This window comes from Rhopilema esculentum, chromosome 4 (genome assembly GCF_057945365.1).
Source record: "Rhopilema esculentum isolate cy_ngs chromosome 4, ASM5794536v1, whole genome shotgun sequence".
Classification (NCBI taxonomy): domain Eukaryota; kingdom Metazoa; phylum Cnidaria; class Scyphozoa; order Rhizostomeae; family Rhizostomatidae; genus Rhopilema; species Rhopilema esculentum.
The window spans coordinates 10250947-10271151 of record NC_142818.1 but is presented as its reverse complement, the minus strand read 5'-3'; the positions used below and the strand labels follow the sequence as shown (position 1 = coordinate 10271151).

At 35.5% G+C, this 20205-nt stretch overlaps 2 protein-coding genes across 2 annotated transcripts; both read right to left on the bottom strand.

Annotated features, from left to right (window-relative positions):
• Positions 1-1418: 1418 nt before the first annotated feature.
• LOC135690540 (large ribosomal subunit protein mL38) lies at positions 1419-10350 on the bottom strand. Its single transcript, XM_065208127.2, has 7 exons — positions 10101-10350; positions 9438-9578; positions 5820-6013; positions 5130-5248; positions 4637-4795; positions 2622-2740; positions 1419-2181 (listed from the first exon to the last, which is right to left on the bottom strand). Exons 1-7 carry the CDS (start codon positions 10204-10206, stop codon positions 2054-2056), a joined length of 966 nt encoding a protein of 321 aa, XP_065064199.1. The 5' UTR covers positions 10207-10350; the 3' UTR covers positions 1419-2053.
• Positions 10101-20204, bottom strand: LOC135690541 (sn-1-specific diacylglycerol lipase ABHD11). Its single transcript, XM_065208128.2, has 5 exons — positions 20045-20204; positions 16246-16390; positions 15468-15800; positions 15143-15327; positions 10101-13711 (listed from the first exon to the last, which is right to left on the bottom strand). Exons 1-5 carry the CDS (start codon positions 20167-20169, stop codon positions 13576-13578), a joined length of 924 nt encoding a protein of 307 aa, XP_065064200.2. The 5' UTR covers positions 20170-20204; the 3' UTR covers positions 10101-13575.
• Position 20205: the final 1 nt, after the last annotated feature.

Genomic DNA, 20205 nt, shown 5'->3' with positions numbered 1-20205 from the left:
TAAGTATGTGTTTTGACGTCATTTGAATCGTTTTGGCTCACATACAACGGAAGAACATTCAATAAAAAATGGGTCATTTTATCAACCTTATAGGCTTTGCTTTTCCCCAAAAATTGAAGATTATGTTTGGGGAAAATTTTGCTTTCAGAATGCAATAAAAGGCGTTATACACAAATAAGTATGTGTTTTGACGTCATTTGAATCGTTTTGCTCAAATACAACGGAAAAACATTCAATCAAAAATGGGTCATTTATCAAGCCTATAGGCTTTGCTTATCCCCAAAAAATTGAAGATTATGTTTGGGAAAAGTTTTGCTTTCAGAATGCAATAAAAGGCGTTAGACACAAATAAGTATGTGTTTTGACGTCATTTGAATCGTTTTGGCTCACATACAACGGAAGAACATTCAATAAAAAATGGGTCATTTTATCAAGCCTATAGGCTTTGCTTTTCCCCAAAAATTGAAGATTATGTTTGGGGAAAATTTTGCTTTCAGAATGCAATAAAAGGCGTTATACACAAATAAGTATGTGTTTTGATGTCATTTGAATCGTTTTGGCTCACATACAACGGAAGAACATTCAATAAAAAATGGGTCATTTTATCAAGCTTATAGGCTTTGCTTTTCCCCAAAAATTGAAGATTATGTTTGGGAAAAATTTTGCTTTCAGAATGCAATAAAAGGCGTTAGACACAAATAAGTATGTATTTTGACGTCATTTGAATCGTTTTGCTCATATACAACGGAAAAACATTCAATTAAGAACGGGTCATTTTATCAAGCCTATAGGCTTTGCTTTCCCCCAAAAATTGAAGATTATGTTTGGGAAAAATTTTGCTTTCAGAATGCAATAAAAGGCGTTAGACACAAATAAGTATGTGTTTTGCCGTCATTTGAATCGTTTTGCTCACATACAACGGAAAAACATTCAATCAGACACGGGTCATTTTATCAAGCTTATAGGCTTTGCTTTTTCCCAAAAATTGAAGATTATGTTTGGGAAAAGTTTTGCTTTCAGAATGCAATAAAAGGCGTTAGACACAAATAAGTATGTATTTTGACGTCATTTGAATCGTTTTGCTCATATACAACGGAAAAACATTCAATTAAGAACGGGTCATTTTATCAAGCCTATAGGCTTTGCTTATCCCCAAAAATTGAAGATTATGTTTGGGGAAAATTTTGCTTTCAGAATGCAATAAAAGGCGTTAGACACAAATAAGTATATGTTTTGACGTCATTTGAATCGTTTTGGCTCACAAACAACGGAAAAACATTCAATTAAGAACGGGTCATTTTATCAAGCCTATAGGCTTTGCTTTCCCCCAAAAATTGAAGATTATGTTTGGGAAAAATTTTGCTTTCAGGATGCAATAAAAGGCGTTAGACACAAATTAGTGCGTGTTTTGCTGTTGGCTTTTGAAAAACAATTGATGATGTTGAATAGCAAGTTTATTTCTTTAACAAATCAATATTTAATCAATTAATTCTTTCTATAAGAAAATATTGATAATTTACAAAGCAGTTGGTCCCTACTTATACGAAAAATATTTGGATAAAATTGGTAATTTGGCAAGGCTATAATATTGGCTTCTGAAAACCAAAAGATGATGTTGGATAGTAACTTTATTTCTCAAAGAAATGAATTTCGATCAGTTAATTCTTTTCATAAGCAAATTCTGATAATTTACAAAGACTTTGGTCCTCATTTAACCAAAAAAATATTCGAGTAAAAGTTAGTCATACATATATATTATAAGGAGAGCTTGAGGAACACTAAAAGGTCTTCTCGAAATGTTTCTGATGATATCAAATAGTGAAAACATTTTTCTCCTAAAAATCAACTAGTTACAAAAACTCATGATGTATTCTTTTGCTTAAAAAACTTGCAGCCATGACCACAAACAGTTTAATCTTATTTTTCTGAAATTACCTTAATATAATTCAGAAAATATCAAATCACAAAGGAAGCTTTGCAATACTATCGGTCATTGATTACACTTGTATGATTTTAAAATAATTGACAAACAGAAAAGGGATTGCTATTCATGTTACAATAATATGTCGTCATCTGTTAGTTTGATGCGGTACCTGTTGCTGCGGATTTTTCTTCTATTTTCCAACTGATAATCCTTTGGACTGATGAACTTCTCCCACTCGAATACAGGCTCAAAAATTCCTACAATGACATCAGAATGTTACTATTTAGTAAGAAAATATAAAGTAAAGTCACGGAAGAAAGAAAATTTTGCAAATAAATGGCTTTAGTTGAATAAGATATAAATGATTAAAGAAAACAGGTCATGTGCTTGCGTTTTTCTGTTGGCCTATTTCGATCCACAACTGGGTATTTATTTTCCATCGTGTTCTTTCGGACCCTTATTCTGACGTTTTATACTCTAAGGAAATCTTTTAGTAATATGTTGTGAAATGTTTGATTTTTTCAAAGCCATTTTCAAAAGTAAGTAATTTCGCAAAAAAATCTTTGCTTCTACAGTTTCTTAATATACAATAAACGTTAACTTAAAAGCAGTAATCAAATTACTATGTGCTTTACATTATTAAATTAACAAAATTAAAACTGCGAGTAAAAGTAACGAAATTATTTGCCAGACATGCCTAGTTTTGCAGCTGTCTCAGAAACAGATGCATCATATTCTGATTGGAACCAACCAAAACCAACAGGAGTTAATGTACTTTCGAATTTCTTCATGAAGTCTCTGGTCCTAAACTCAAATCTACAAAATAAAATTAGGAAATTGGGAAACTTTGGAAACAATAAAGAGCAAACGAAAACTAAAATCAGTGGTAGAAAATAAGATAATCGAAATTGCTAACGCTTGATACCATGCGCTTCGGTATCAACAGCAAATTCTTATTTTTCAATCATGCATGTATTCAATTTATGTCTCTGTGTAAAGGACCCTGGGCCTGGAACTCGTGCCATTTCTTTCAAAATTGCCTTGTAATTATAAAGGCGGGTGTTTAAATTAGCATAGAAAATTGTATAGCCAGGCTTTTAAGAATAGGCCTTTCACCGGATAACCAGAATCTCAAAATGAAATTTAGCACAAAAACAAAGTCGTCCTTAACACTTGCGATCTAAATCTTCATTCCCACGAGACCTAAATTATTCTGGCTACGTAGGACGCACTACCCAAAGATTGGAGGATAGAATAAAACAACATGTTCTGCCTAGTATTAGAAACAACACTCGTCCCCAAAGAGAACAGCCACCCGGTCTTGCAAATCTAAAATTACAACTAAAACCTGCGATTCTGCTATCGGGCAGCATTTACTGGAAAACCCAGATTGTGCAAAAAACTATAATGGCGACATGTTTCGGATTAATGGTAAAGCTCGATCGTCGTTCCACCTAGCAGTTTTGGAATCTATCTACACAAGCACAAAAAACCGCTTCTGTGTAGACAAAAGGAGTTCGTTTTCACGTTAGGACTCCACTGGTAACATTCTCAATAGGCAAGCGGCACTGATAGGTCAACCTCAACAGTCATGTGCTCGTGTTTCTGATTGGCCTATTTCGATCCACAACTGGGTATATATATTTCCTAGCGTAGAGTTTTCGATCTATGTTCTGACGTTTTAAACTTTGAAGAGTGTCAGACGAAAAGCTTTAGTTTACTAAATGTTTGCTTTTTTCAACGCCATTTTTAAGTTTTGAACCACCAAAAGATTGTCTGAGAACTAAATGCTTCCTTGAAACAAAGGCTGCCTAAATAAACGCAGTTCTTGGCTCGAGGGGTCTATAAATACTTAAAAAGATATCAGACAAACTGTTTTTCCATCTTCCACTTAATTTAATCCAACAAGTCTATCTTAAATTCGGTATTTAAGTATATTTTGGAAACAGGCCCCTTTGATTGAAAACTCTTCACATCCTAACCTCTACAAAGAGCACCCAAATTACTTCTGTAATAGTGCATTTTACTAGTACTCCACACTCCACTTTCCATTTAATACTTTGAAATTGTGTCGTGTGCTGTTCCTTCCGACCAGTATACAATGATGTAATTTTTCAGTTTTTTTTTAAAAACCTATTATAATATCCCAGTATAACGATATAAATTGTAATGCCCTCCCCACATAAAGCAATCCCGTTATAACGTACTCGGTTATTACGTACTTTCGGCTATAACGTACTGGTGAGCTTGGTCCCGGCAAAAGGTGTGCTTGGTTTTAGTAAATTTTACTTACCCTGGTCACAACGTACTCCGGATATAACGTATTTAATACACTGATCCCTTAAAGTACGTTATCAACAATATTGCTTTGTTGGGAAGGGGCGGAAAATCAAGGCAGTCTGACAACTTCAGTGATTGTGGTCATCCTAGTTTTTTGTTGCCAAGGCTATTGCCTTGTATTATCCTTAAAGCGAGGGGCAACTCGTACACCATTGGTGGAAATCATATCGTTTAATATGAAAATCTTTAGAAATCCTTTTGTTTCGGTAGAAAACTCGTACGCTATTTGCAAAAGTGAATTGTCTCTCGCTCTAAAGAAGCTTGAAGGCTAAATTAGAATTCGCTTTGTTAAAGAATGTCTTGAATGTAGAAAAGAGGGTACGTAGAGGCATAGCTTTGCTTAGGCAAAAAAGGAAAGGGTCAGGTATTTACCTTTTTTCCTTAGATGTTTCCAGCTCTTTCTTATCGATGGCATCAGTTTGCGACAGTAAAACAAAGCAAAAACGATGGAATCCACTTCCTTTCCACGGTAAAGGAGGCAAGTATTCCAATTCATCTCCTTTTGCGATTTGATTTCCGGAAATATTGAGGCTGAAATTGAAAGAGATTGATAGAAAAGGGTATTATCAGAAAATATGTGATCTGGATACATTGACATGGTTAGGACTCTGCTTTGGGGGCAAACATGCGTGGTTTCAGCCGATTGAACACACTTTCATTAAGATAAAACAGAATAAAATAGAGAAAAAGAGCTTGGCTTCATAATCTTTCACTATTCAAAAGTATATTCATCTTTTGATAACTTTTCATTAGATAATTAAATTTAATTATGATTAATATTTTAGCATAAATTAACAAGAAATTTACTTTTGGTTGAAAGTAAGCACAGTCTAAATTTCTAAACATATAGCAAGCAGATACTTACATCATCCAATGCAGAACCTCTGCATTTGCACAGGGGTGACAGCCTTCAGGATTCACAAGCAAAAGGCTATGAAGATTTTCACCTGATGCCTCAAACGTCACTTGTGGCCTCTTTATACACTGTTGAATTAAACACACAACATCACCGAATTAATTAAGCTTCAAAAAAGAACAATAGCGGGTTTTAATAAGGAAAACTTTGATGGTGTCTACTACAACAGAAGAAATGCTTTAGACCAACATGATTCTTAGTGGGAATTCGGATTTAAGGTGTTATAAATTAATGTCTAAGTAATGAAAGGAGGGGACGTGTCAGGATTGTTTTAAGGTGTCCCATGCAAATTTGAAACTTCTTAAATATGTATTTTATTTATTTCTCCAGAATTGCTACCTTATATCATAAAGTATCTCAAAATGAAAACATAACACCAATGGCGCACAATCGCTTCTCTTTGCAGTAGATTGGTTACTGTGTGGTTTACGAAAATTCCTGCAAAAAAGGCCATTCTTATTCACTTAGGCTGAACACCTGCTCATATGACTGATACAGTGAATATCTACTTCATATCTAAGGATCAATTTGCTTCCTTGCTTTTTCACACCTGGTCCTTAACTAGCCATACATGAAGGCAAAGAAGTCTCAGACCCTAGCAAATATTAAAGACAGCATTCTTTGTGACACAGTACATACCTCGGATGGAGCAATAATATTACCACGATATGCAAAAACATTTTGGTATTCTATATCTAGCCAGATATTGGGCTGATATTCCTTGCCATCGAACAAGTCTCTAAAAATTCCGTAATATTTTGCAAGAAAAGCTACTTCTTTCAAGCCTCTAGTTTTTGACCATTCTTCTTTAACTTTGTCCAGGGGAATTCTTACTAAAAAGAATGCAAACATTAATAATCAAAATGAAATTTAATGGAAAAATGGATTTTGCCTGTGTTTTTCAATCATTAAAAAGTTTTAAGATTTACCAAAAGGAGATACAGTAGAGAGCAAATATTCTTTTAAATAAGAGTTGACTGGCATTTGAATATTCAGCCATTGACTGAACAAGTTATCAGCTTAATTCTATAAAACTTCAAGATATTTGCTGACAACAAGCTTACTTGTTAAAGGACAGTTTAAGACAAATTTGTGACCCAAAAACATAGTATGAAAGCTTGATGTCTGACAATGTAGTAAAATTTCAAAGAGGTCATTGCATGGTCAAAGAGGTCAAAGAGGTCATAAGAAAAAATCTTGCTATGCATTTCAGATATACCAAAAGAGTTTCACTAATACTAGAAACTCTGTTGATAGCCTTGCGAATTGCCAGGCGTGGGAAATGAAGGAAAATCAACTACCTAAATGATTATTTTTTATCACTTGAACTAAGGTGCGACCAGGTCTCTCCGGGAAATAAACAACATGGTCATTTTTGTATGTATTTTCTACAACCTAAAATCATGTATTACCAATCTATAAAACAAGACAAAAAAGAAACATTTGGAAATATGGCAAAGTTTTGTGTAGGAACACAGACTTACAGAGCAGGAAGAACTGACGGTTCTTAATTTTTTCAAAAATCTGTGGTGGTATTGTTCTTAATTTGTTCTTTAATTAATAGGGTGTGCAATTGCTAGTATTTTTACTCTTAGGTCTTCAGGCCCCATTTGCCAACTAAGTGAGTGAGTCAACCTTCATTTGCAGACAAGTTTGAATATTTAGTGAAAAAGCACCCACACATGGCTAAAAATTCTTGTTTTGAGATAAAATGTCATTCAGAATTCTCAGCCTCCGCTTGTTCCTAACTTGTTCTTAACTTTTGCCCAATTTTTAGGTTCATGCTCTTATAAAATTGTTCTTATAAAAAAGTGTATACTGAGTCACTGAGCTCTGATTCAGATTCTGAAACCTATCAAATAGTGCTTCAACTGTTCCTCTCATCACTTCAAGCTTTTCTTATGTCAACCTTATTCTCTATTTTGACATGTAAATTCCAAGAGCTCTTTCAATAATATCTTCTTTTTCATCATACCCAGTTTTCATTCGTGCATTTTATAAGCATCAAATTCTCCATTGTTTCATGGTGGAGAGAACACCTTCTGTCACTGAGCATCAATGTTAACACAGAGAAGGCACCCGGAGCTGGAGCCAGATAGACAAGTCAGCAATGAAACCAGAAGGCAGACATTAGGATATTTATACTTGCAATGCCTGAGAATACTTTGCCATGTCTTCTCTGAGGAGCTAAAGGGTCTTCAAGGCAGCTTTTATGGGAAAAGATCTAAGGAATGCCTGCAATAAACACCACTCTATTCCAACTTTGACCAAATTTAAGCCAGCACCATCCAAAGACTTTTTGACATGCAGTTAGATCTTTTCTATTTGTCAACACCACCATCTTTCAAATTAGTCCAATATTTTGGGAAAAGCCATTGCATTGCTATAAAAATAGGGAATTCTAAATCTTAAAATTGCTTTCAAAAGTACATTGTAGCTGCTTATGTAAAAATTGTCTACATCTTTGAAGCATTTACTGTTCATGGTAATCTTTACAGCGGTCTTGATTCAATGATTCACACAGTGAATGGTTATGAGCCAAGGTTGTTCAAGTTCAAGCTGTGTGAGAACACCTCAATATGTTCCCATATTTACACTTGCCTTGTCTGCTGTTGCACTGATCAAGCATGTGCCATATTTTGAAACACCAAGAACATAAGCAAGATAGTTTGCATTGGGATTTACAATTTGCAGACAGGCAGCTGCTGCCCTCAAGCTATGTGCTCCTTAAAAAAACAATTCAAGGCAGCAGTTAATACAAGCAGCTAAAAGGAGTGTCTATTTCCATTGCTGGTAAAACAATGTAGTCCCCCTCCTGGGGATTCCTCTTTACTGTGCTACATCTCCATTCTGTGCTTGAAGGTCTATCTTTTTGAAGAGACTGTGGTCTATGGCTTTTTGGTTGATTATGCATTTGTGCCTCCAAAGTGAGCCATCTCAGCCAGGGATGTTACAAAATAGCATGAAAGATCCTCTCTTTTAACATACTTAAGAATATTTTTAATTTCCTGTTTTATATGCTTGTCAACCATCAGAAAGTACTGACATGAAATTACTGCTAGCAAGAATGCAACCATGATGATAGTGGCGCGCATAGGGTTAAATAGAGCTATTATGTACAGCATTTAATTTGCATTTGAAAAGGAAATTTATGTTTTCATGAAACTCCAGATCAAACCTTAAGAAAATCGGGATAAATAAGTAGAACTTGGCAGGAAGGAATATCTTAGCAGGCAAGTCAAAAGGATTGCAACACTCAGTGGATTGGCAGTAATAAAAGTACCCTAAAAAAATTCATTTTTATTTGGTTTAGGGTAGGAAACACCACAAATTGGATGCCCAATATAAAAAACGTTGCCCACACCAGGTCAAATGAAAGGTTGAACTCAGTTTAACATTCTTGAGATGAAAAGTTTTCAAAATGTTACCCAGTAGACTTTCAGTGAGTTTCCCAACAGTGTGGTGAGATATTCAAAACTGCATGCTTCCAATATAGAGTGAAAACAAAGGAGAGGTTATCCTTTCAAACAAAGTGGCAAAAATATTTGCACATTTAGTTCTGAATGATAGTCTAAATCAGGGAGTGTTGGGTATAGGGTAATGATATGGTGGCTTAAGTCACGTGCCTATGGCAATATTGCCCTACATCAATAGGGTCTTAGTTCCTCATACCTGCATTAGTCAGAGTGAGCCAGGGTATGATGCATGGTCTTCTAAGCCTATCAGCATACAGGTGTATTTGGGTTTGGCATTATTTTGCCATATAAGGATAATCTCATTAAGGTATATCTAAGGGTGTCTCCCAAGTCCCAATACACTCACTTGCAATTCTACATGAGCTAGAGGGTTAAAGCCAAGTTCAAAAGAGGGATCATCAATCTTACCTTTGGAAACCTATAACACCTTAATTAAGCAAATATCTTTCAAACACTGGGAGGTTTAAAACGCCTGATGGACAACAGTGATGTCTTTGCACATCCTATGTAACAAAACTTTCCCTTTTGATGAAATATTTTATCTAATTGAGGGACAGGCACTGTATCACCATATTGTCAGAGAGCTATCATTGCAGCCTTCTGGTGCCTGTCACCATTTTTTTAAATTTTTGCAAATAAATAGAATAAAATCATAAAGATAGTCTTAAAAATTGTCCGGTAAACAATCAGCCTTTAGCATCAAGAACAAAATAAAGAATTATTTATAGCAATTGCTTGTTTTAGTCGGTGAAAAAAACTACTGAAATAAACTGAAACTTACACTGCCGCTTTCTTGCAGCCTTTTCCATTAATGGATCAGCTCTGGAGATGTTGATTATGCTCTTCTTTTTGTCTAGAATGTCTTTTCTTTTCTTGAGTGTAGCTAAAAGCTTCAACTGGTTGTCTATTTCAAGTTTTGTTTCTAATGGCAGAAAAGCAGATAAGATCTTCATATCATGAAAATTTTACTAACATGGAAAACACTGTTTGTTATCAAAACAATGCAACTTTAGTCAATAAAAAAGTTAAAAATTTATTTGGAGAATACATTACCTATCTAACATTTGTTTGTTGCAGAAGTACCCTTTATGCAACTTGGGGCTGTTGTGCATGAAACTTACCTACATGTCCTTACAAAAACTTCTTGCTAAAACACAATAACCACCAAAGTCCCCACCCCTTCCTCGTTGACTGACCCCCTAAATATTAGCAAGTTTTTATTTATATACAACTTTGGGCATGAACTACAATGTTCGAAGACTGTTTACAAGAAAATATCTAAATCTGTTTGGGGGAAGAAGTGGGGGATTGCGAGCGTTGTTTCGGGAAATTTGAAAAGTGATGTTCATTTAATTTAAAAGCCATTGGAATTGCACAACTATTTTCCTTATAGTGATGAAATTTGAAAAGGGATGGCAAGGATTTGATCTGTACACACACATACCTTGTGACAAAATATCGTCGGAACATCTCGCAGACTGAAGCGAAAATCTTCTTGGCTTTCCAAGTTTTCCAATAAAGCTTTTGAAAACAGAGCAATAACGAGACATATTAACTTATTTTACGACGAATTTCCAACTTGTACGTTTATAAAAAATAAACTTAGGCCTGTGTTGACCGCGCTCAAGAACTGATTTGATGGCACTGTTGCTGTAGCCTCGTTTCCAAATACAGACTTTACTGACAACGATGGCTTTCTGATCACAAACTTGAAAAAGAAACAGCAACTGTAATATTTTTGGGGTAAAATAAAATCTGTAAAATGAATAAAATTGAATGAGAGAAGAAGTTCACTGCATGATTGTGCTTCCAATTATTGTCAAGAAGTTACAAAATTTGTTTATTAATTACAACACAACAAAATACGTATTCTGCATTGTCTGCTACCCCGTTTCTTATAGCCCCAAACAAGGCAACTGCCCTTAGTTGCCCCCCCCCAAAACCGCCACTGCACCTTGGCAAAACATGCACGCAAATAGTTGTATCAATAGCTTATCTGTGAATATATATGGCTTTAATCGATCAGGAAGATATTCTGTGGTAGAGGGTCAAGTTGGACTGTTTTCAAATTTGAAAACGACGCGAAAAAATCCAATGTAAGTGAAGGATGGCTTTTAAACGGAATTCCACAACAAAATTAACAGATATTTGCCCTAGTACAAGGGGGTTCGGTTCACCCTTTTTACCTTTAAAGAAACCTTTCACTTTCAAGTTTCAGCATTCTTTTTGATGCGCACTTGTTGGAGAGTCTCTGTGACAAGCTATGCTGATACTTCAGTAGCGTTAGCCTTTGATTTTCCAATGTAGAATTAAGATCATCCCAAAGGTCAAGAACAGGCATTGATAGATCGAGTACTTATTGAAAAAATCATAAACTTTCATTTTTGCAGAAAGTTTGCTAGCTAGACTCGGGCGTCCGAATCAGTCAATCAGAGCAGACTAACCATGCCAGTATTATAAAGCACCTTTGTTTTTACATCTCACCCCATAATCAACTTCTTGCACCGGCCTTGGATTGAGAAATGGGTGAAAAATCTGCAAAATATTTTTGGGGGCTTAAGCTTCCCTAGCCCTACCGGAAATCTCAATCTTGTATGATGTTGTTTTGGAGTGAAAGATTTAAAATCAAGCTTTCACGCCCAAAACAGCCATATTAGCAAGAGGCCTAGAAATATATAATATACACTGGCTATTAATGATATACTCTGAAAAGTATAGAAACCATGCTTAAAATGGCGCCTCACAGAAACCAAGGGCCTAAGCCGAAACGGGCCAAGGGGTCTCGGAAAACAAAGCTCAGGGCAAAGGGGTTTTCGTGACCAGGGGTTTTGGTAGGAAAATATTTGTGCAATTCCAATGGCTTTCAAATTAAATGAACATAAATTTGAGAGATTATTTCATTGCTTCGAGGAAGAAAATTCGGTGAAACTTTTAACCGTGCTTCAGAAAAGTACTGGAGAACGTTATTGGAGGATTCACAAATCATGCAAAAAACTTGTGAATCTAAACTTAAATCTGAATATATGCATCTTTGTTCTAGCTGTGGTAGTGCCGGCTACTGCAAAGTGAGAGGTTCATGGGCGTGACCAAGGGGACCACGCCTTTTTTCCCCTTATTCTAGTGCTTTATGCTAAGGGGGCCTTTTTTAGACAAAACTTAAAGAATTATGGCCTAACCCTGCCTAAAGCTATTTTATTAGTTTTAAAACAATTATGTAAACCATGCTTTGACAAAAGTGGGGGGGGGGGGGACTAGGGGATAAATACCCTCCCGGATCTCCCTGGCGCCGCTATTGATTGAGTGGATACTTTCAGCCAAGATAACATACTCTATAGAATTGGCTTCTCGTCACAATTTCAACTTGGAAAAGCAGCGATTTTCAAGCAAAAACTGAACGTACTAATGAAAGTATTTACTTGATGCATGTATGCATGTATTTGCACAAACGAAATGCAGATCAAATTTACGGTCTAAAAGAAAGCCAGAACATCAATTATTCTGCAAGCAACATATCTTTCCATTTATGAAAAATCTGTAAACAAAGCAGGCGAAACCGGGGGGCCGGGGGGCCATGGCCCCCTAATTTTCTGCAGAGCTAAAGAAAAATTTTAGGCAAAAGTGGAATAAATGTAGGATGATTCTGTAAGTAACTTTGCCTTGTATTCTCTTTAATGTGTCCTTAGCTTTACTTTGGTGGCTATGTCTTTACCATAGAAGACATACATAAAATTGAATATGGGAATTAGATCAAAGAAATTGGTCATTTTCTAAGTTTTACAAAGAGTAACAGCTTGGCTTAGCAAATAGATCGAGGAACCTAGTCCATAATAACTTGGTGTCAGCAAAAATTGACGGAGTTTCGTTTTTGCCATTGCCTAAACCTGGCACACAAGGTCTATTTGTTAACGAAAACTTTCTCAGAAACATTACAAAAAGAGAGAAATCAGCTGTTGAAGAAATTAAACAGTATCATCAAGAAACCTTCAAAGTTTGATCGTTTGGATAATCCATTCCTACTAAGAAAGAGAAAATATTTAAACTCATTTAGACAAGACCAGTTTCAAATTTTTGTCGAAGCACTTAGTTTCTGAAAAAGTTAAGATCAGATGTAACAAAGTTATATCTTCACTGTACAAAATTGCTTAACTCTTTATTTTTAGTTGATAGTTCTTCTGTTGATATTTCAATGTTAATGTTTTTTATTAATCCGTGTTTCATTTATTTTTCTCTCCAATCTTATTTCGGGTACCTTTAAAATCTAAAAAAAGGTTTCATCACGAGCTATATGATAGTGGTAGTTCTAAAACTTTGCAAAACTTTTCTATTTTAAGTCAACATAACAATAGACGCGACTATGCGACACTATCAGTCAAAATTCATTTTAGATACAGTTTCTGGGCATCCCTAAGACAACATATAGTTCCTTATAGTTTATAATTTAGAAACATATAGTTTCTAAATTTTTCTTGCCACCAACCGGTGGCGGCCTTTCCTAAGCCCGTTCAAGACTTTGATATTTTGGCCCCTCCACTTTCAAATACGTTTCGCTGGCCATGAATAAAAACTGGCATTATACCAGAACTTTTATCTTAACACTACAAACTACCTAAACAAGAAACAATTTTATTGCAGTTCTACATAAAACATTTTAATATGCACGTTAAAGAATAAAAATAGCTTACACTTTATCCAATTTTAGAAAACAGGGTGCTGAGCAACCATACACATATCAACCTACATAATCAAATTTAAAAATAAAATAAACACTCAAGTTAGCGATTAAATCACAAGAGCTTTTGAAAAAACCATATTTTGACAGAAAAGTTCCCACAAAACAATCAAGTCCTACGGAATTAACTTGGTAATTCAAACATTCAAAATTCAATATCTATCTACCTATTTGAAATTATCGCTAATAATCAAGTTCCTAAAAATTTGACAACAGAATCTAGGAATATCTTAGGCTGGTCTGAGTGCACCCAATGTCCTGCATCGTTGATATACTCTATTTCTGCCGTTGGGAAAAGTCTGTGAATGTCAGGAATTTCAGCATCACTGCGGGTAAAAGTAAATGGAGATTCAAACATTTAACTCGCAATATGACGGGGACGGGGGAATAGTTATGGTGGTCGTAAAACTAAAACGATGCTACTTGGTACATACAATCTTTCTATAAGAACCAGGTAATTGCTGCTGTGGCTCCACGTTCTTGTTTATTGGATAACCCGAAGCTTGCGTGTTTTTTTAAATTGCTCTTAATAAAAAAATTGACTTTTCTAAAACTACTATCAATTGTTTCTAAGACCACGAAATAGTATTTTTGCAGGATATCCTTAATAAGAAGGTTTGGCCTATTTTTCAACACGAGAAAAAATGTTGAATTTTTCTTCTTGGTTTTGATCTGAGACTTGGCAAGTTCTTATGTTACTTTTATTTTTTGCAAATCGAAACACGGTGTTCAAAGCGTGTTTTTAAAAAAAATTCCGATTACCTGCCTTTCTTCTTAAAACTGTTTGGCATGAGAAACTATATCGTCTCAAATTCGGTCTGCCTTGCAACTTTTAAAATGTATGGTATAGTGAAATATATGGTACGAACGAGCGAAAATTGTTAAACGCCTGAGACATTCCTCCGTCCTGGAGTCAAAGAGCATGCGTAATAACTACTTCATTACATGCGCATGCTCTTTGACATCAAGACGGATGGTTGTCTCACCTCACTAATTACAAGACTTTCTCTTGTATGTCTCCCGACGAAAAGGAGGCTAGAACCGCTGTTAAAGAATTGGCTTGGCGTCAGGGCTGGGAACAGATCAGCTTCTCTGCCCTCTTTACCTCCCGAGACTAAGCTGAAGTACTTGCTATAGCCGACGGAGCAAATGCCTGAACAATTTTGTATAAGCATAGATTGGCAAAGACCGACACCCCCCTTTCTAGTTTATGTACTCTAATAGCAAAGAGCCAAAGACATATATGATGATATGGGAAGGGGGCTACTGTCAAAATAACAACAACCTACGTCCAATATTAGAAGTACCCATTTACACCAGATAAAACTGAATGTGGACATTATTGCCAGCACAGGGCTCAAAGCCAGTAACTTTCTGTTCGTAAATACAATTTAATCTTTAACAAAACCAATTTATCTTTATATGGGTATCAGAAGCCACCCTTGATTATAAGCCGCATCCATAAAACTATGCAGAAATACTTAGTTTGAAATGACAGACACAAAAACGGACAAAAACATGATTAATGTACTTAAACAAACAAAAAAGAAATTAGAAGTTCAACCAACAACAATAATACTGTATTGTATTTCTTCCTCCTCTTCTACATTACCCTCTGCTTCAAGGTAGCAAGGCTTGGCATAATTTTGATAAAATAATGTAAGCCGCCCGCGTTTATAAGCCACCGCAGCAAAACGTGCCAAAAATAATTACGAGTCGCGCCTTGTAATCGAATACGGTAGACATTTTGAACTCACGTGATGTAGTCTGACTTTTGCCCTGCCAAAAAGAGCGTTTGTCCCAAATACTGTTGCTCACCAAAGGCGGGGAATTCAAGAAGATCTTTGATATTTTTGTGAAAAAATTGCAGGTTTATAATCCATTTCATGCCATACGACGAATCTTCAAGATTTGTCAAAATAAATCGCCTCACTTCATCGTTCTAAATAAAAAAATGTATCAATGTCTTGTATTTTCTTTAACCAGTGAGAAAAACACAAGAATACAAATAAAAATTGTTATATACCAGTGCACAATGTTGCTAGAAATGTAACAGCTCTCAGAACCAAAACGATCACTCACTTTTATTTCAGGTTTCAGTGCCTGGTCTGCATCTGCTCTGGAATGAATCAAGTTCAGGTCTAATTTCATCATTGCCTTAAGGCAGGACACAGCAGATGTAGCTGCAATCGAAGTCCTTGGTGCCGAATCAACAACAATAAGTTTATCAACAATTTGTGGGTTTTGCAATGCTATGCTCATTACAGTCTTTCCTCCCATACTGTGTCCTATCAACACGCATTGCTTTAAATCAAGTTTCTCCAGCAACCCCAATGTGTCATGTGTCATTGCTTGATAAGACATTGAAATATGGTGCTCACTGTCTCCGTGGTTTCTTGCATCGAATGTTATTACCTGGGTAAGGGCAACAAAACAGTTGAACACAAGTTTCAGCAATGGTTCAATGTTTCAAATACCGTAAATCCTTGAATTAGCCACCCCTTGTACATGCCCCCTTTAATGAGCCCCCATCTAAAAACTGTCTATTAGTAAGCATATACTATCGGTTTGTGATGTAACTATGTAACTATAATCGGAGACTGCTGTTTATGTTGAATCATTTAACAATTGATAACCTTACCATATCTGTTTAAATTTCGGTTCTCTATTACTTTGTGAAAAGTGATATAAAATAGAGCTAATAATATGATGTATGACGTTGGCTGTCTGCCATCTTGGCCTCGATATCTTATGCATGAAAAAAGGAGACAAAAATTATTATCTGCTAATTGATACCTAAGTCTGTCGTTGAGGCAAAATTGCTGCTTAATTATGTATAGAACAGTAGTTAAAAAGGTACCGATCTTCCAGTTCTCTGGTTTAGAACTCTGGCCAAGGAATTCCAATTTCTCTTTGAGCCAAACATCCCATGTAAAATCACAACAGGCTGAGATTTTGAAAATGTTTCTTTAGCTGGTAGAATGTTGTAAGCAAGCCTAGGCCGCCTGTGAACACAAAGAGCATGTGCAATAAAATGTAAAAATTAATGTCACAATGGCTTGCAACAAAAAGAAAAAAAGCAATTCAAAATAAATGATTTATTAAAAGAATTTTTGTTTAACTAAAATTGTGCTATCTTGTAGAATGCACCCTGAGCATGAATGCATACTTAAATTACTGATAGCATTTTTCTGTTTGCCTCATCTAACAACTGTTTATAACCATATCAGAGAACTTTGGACATGATAGATATGATAGATAAACCATTTGGTTATAGTATTGTATTTGAGGGGTCCAGAATACTGCACCAATTTAGACCATAGCAATGGTAGAGTAGCAAAAAATCGTTCCTGTCCTCTATATCATCATTAAATGGACATAGAGATTTTGGAAATGTTCCTGAATTGAACTTCCTGAAGTTTGATTTGCTATTTTTTGCTAGGTAACTGCCTTAAAAGTGAAAAACCTTTAGAGTTAAAATGCTATAAAGAAACTTGCAAGGTTGATGAATGAATTGAAGCAACTTCCCTTGAATAAATTCACAGAAGAGGAGAGTTTTGCAGTTTTGTACTTCTGAGAAAAACTGTTTTCGTGCTTGGTAAATTAGGTATCTAAAAATTATTCAACAACTATCAATCTTGGGGCATTAATATTCATAAAACGGAAACCCTTCCAGTCAGGCAGGCATTTTTACAAAAAGACATTTATAAACAATATTAGAAGTTTTTATGCACATGCATCCAGTTGGAATGGGCTTAAAAAGAAAAATCTAAACTGAATTTCTAAGCATTTCTGATAACCTTCCCCAATGTATTAATGTATGTTTTAATTAGGGTGTCTCTTCTCATTGGTGCACATGTAATTAACTTGTTTCTTTGTGCATTTTCATCATTATAAAGGCCGATTTCCATTTGACATTTTTTATGTGCGCGGGCTTAGCCCCCAAGTCTTAGCATGCGTAATTAAAATCAAGTGGTCTTGATTTTGCGTCCGCTGTGAGCGCCAGAAAGTTGATAGGGTCTCAACTTTTTTGTGAGCGCGGCCACTTGACAGGAGAACTTAGCTACGCATGCGCAAATTTGGGCGCTACGCCTGCGCGCACAACAAATGTCAAATTGAAATCGGCCTTAAAGCAAGTTCGCTATTTCTGCTAGCTTTGCAAAGATTGCAAATTGACTTGTTATTTTTTCATAGGCTTAGAAGCTTTGAACAATCACACCCACCAGCCAAAAGTATACCCAACTGAACTCACATTGTTCTTGGAAGCCTTTCTTGAACTTTGTGTGTTTCAGTCCTAATTACATAGTTCCATAATTTGAAAAGAGTTTTAAATTTTCATATCTCACAAAGCTAGTGTTGTCAAATTTCTAAAAAGATGTCAAAAAACTGGCAATATTTTAGCTTTGAAGTGCTTCTGGAGATATGGAGAAATTTTCAGTATGATAAGCACTGCAGTGTGACCACGATCTTTGTTCGTGAATTAAATATAAATATGACTTTGAAAAAGCAAACATTTTACAACATACTGAAAGCCTTTTGTCTGACACTCCTGTAAAACGTTAGAATAAGGATCCAAATGCACTAGATGGAAAATATGTACCCAGTTGTAGACTGAAATAGGCCAATCAGAAAAATGGGAGCACATAAATGGTATAGTTGTCCAAGAAGTACCTTACAAGTTTCTTTAGGAAAATAACTTGATGTTTTTTACATTTTATACTTTAAAGAGTGTCAGACAAAAAGCTTTAACCACACTCCTTTTTTCAAAGCCATTTACAATTAATTGTATAAAAAATGGAAAATGTGAATTTGAAACAGGGTTAATTGGATAAAGCCTGCCATATCAACAGTGTTCAAACACTTTTATTTTCAACCCAGGAGAGCAAAAAGATCATAAACAATCACAATTCATTCTTTGAGTAGAAGCAACATTATAATAGACTTTGTCATGGCTTAAATTTTACTCAAGATCAATGGAAAATGTTAATTTGACGTTGCATCATAGATGTTTTTCTAACTTTGAAATAAGAATCAGTCTCTTGAAGGAAACCTCTCTAAGCACTTTGAACTCTGTGCATCTGTGCATTCCTGGTGAAAACCAATATAGACTGTGCACTAGTTCACACAGTGCTATATTGAGTTGATCCAACTGCTGATATACTTCAGCTTGCGTTGGATGCTTGTTTAAGCACTGAGCAAGGTAGATGCTCCCAACAAAGACCCCAAGCTGCAAAACGAGACTCAAACTTCCTTCATTTCACACGACAATCTTTGATGTCAGTTTGATGATTTTTTAGACATGATAAGGCTCTGTTGCACCTATCATTATGGTTTAGCTCCCTTTTACAGTTAATTTTTTAGATTTATTTGTTGAAATGTGCAATAGAAAACAAAACTTGTCTTTAGATACTTTCGTTTCTAATCGCCAGTGACAGAAGATAACAAAGACTTTGTCCGTCGGAACATAATTTTTTCTTGCCCTGTAGTATTATTATAATAATTTTCTAACAGTTGTGAGGTATTAAGATTCCTGTAGCAGCTCAACTTAAAAAGTCTGGCTCTATAAATGCTTTAAATTGAAATTTTAGAATTCTAAATATTAGAATAGAAAAATGTAAAAGCAGCAAATGAAATTACTATAAAATAAAACAATTGAATTACATAACTATAGTATTATATGAATTCATTGATATTTTAGTACACTAGAGGCCCAAGGTGCGAGCAAAAGAAGCCCAGCATTGCTGTGAGCATATGCATGTTTTCCAGCCTGTGCCTCTCTTTTTCCAGTCTGGATTTCATGGCAGTTTTCAATGAGATCTTGGGAGTGCACAAGCTATTACCCGGGAGTGCAAAAGTGCATTTGTGACAAGTGTACACATTTGAGTGTGCACATCAAATTTCTCATTGATTCCTGAGTGTGTGCATATTTTATATGGCACATTTCCTGTTTACATCAATTTTACATCTCAGGGAATTTCATGACTGAGAGTTGAACTATGCTTACCTACCACTACCATCAGTGGCTGTTCTCCAAATTTCTAAAGGTTCGGAAAGTAACGAGATAACTTAAAGAAAAAGGCCAAAAACATTTAGCATTCTAAGAGTATCATGTGGATGATATAAAGCAGGGCTAACAAGAGGGGGACAAAAGGGGGCACATTGCCTAAGGGCCTCAATGTCTAGGGAAAATTTATAGTTAAAAGATAGAAATTCATTCATAGAAGAGAAATAACAGTAAAATGTAACAATGAAACAATTGATACAAAGTAATATTTGAATAAATGCAAACAAGTGACTGCAAAGAATATTCTGAAGTGTATTTTAAGCTAATCTAAAGAGCGAGGTGGCAAAAATTTTCTGCTCACTTTGCTCGCAAGGAGCTTACTTTTATAGTTTGGTTCCAGGCCCACTGAAAACTGTTGGCAGCCCTGATATCAAGTGGATCACTCAATTTAGAATGACATACTTTTTTCCATTCTCAGTTGCGAACAAATTTAGAAAGACATTTTACTGTGTTTAAAAAAACTTTTTAATTGGAGCCACATAAAAAAACACGCCCAAACGACGCCTATCTTTCGGGTGTGCAAAAGTGCACCCGTTATTTTACAAAAATTTCTCGGTTAAACTCCAGAAAAACCACTGATTATAGGAAGCCTTACCCAAATCGAATAATTTTGTTGAAATTCCCTATCTCCAGTCTTCTGGCAACATTCTCGCAAAATCTCCGCGTTAAAACCGGCGAACTGTTCGCCGTTTGCTTAAACAGGGTGGCAGCCATTTTCATTAGTAAGATCGGTGAGATGAGGTAATAAAACGGCCT

Bases quoted from the DNA above. Each gene is read 5' to 3' on its own strand.
- LOC135690541 (XM_065208128.2), bottom strand. From the start codon at position 20,169: ATGAAAATGGCTGCCACCCTGTTTAAGCAAACGGCGAACAGTTCGCCG. The intron at 15,328-15,467 runs GTGAGTGATCGT...TTTTTTATTTAG, and splicing joins CACTGAAACCTGAAATAAAA to AACGATGAAGTGAGGCGATT. The intron at 13,712-15,142 runs GTGAGTTCAAAA...TTTTACCCGCAG, and splicing joins CAAAAGTCAGACTACATCAC to TGATGCTGAAATTCCTGACA.
- LOC135690540 (XM_065208127.2), bottom strand. From the start codon at position 10,206: ATGTCTCGTTATTGCTCTGTTTTCAAAAGCTTTATTGGAAAACTTGGA. The intron at 5,249-5,819 runs GTATGTACTGTG...TTAATTCAACAG, and splicing joins ATATTATTGCTCCATCCGAG to TGTATAAAGAGGCCACAAGT. The intron at 4,796-5,129 runs GTAAGTATCTGC...TTTCAATTTCAG, and splicing joins GAGGTTCTGCATTGGATGAT to CCTCAATATTTCCGGAAATC.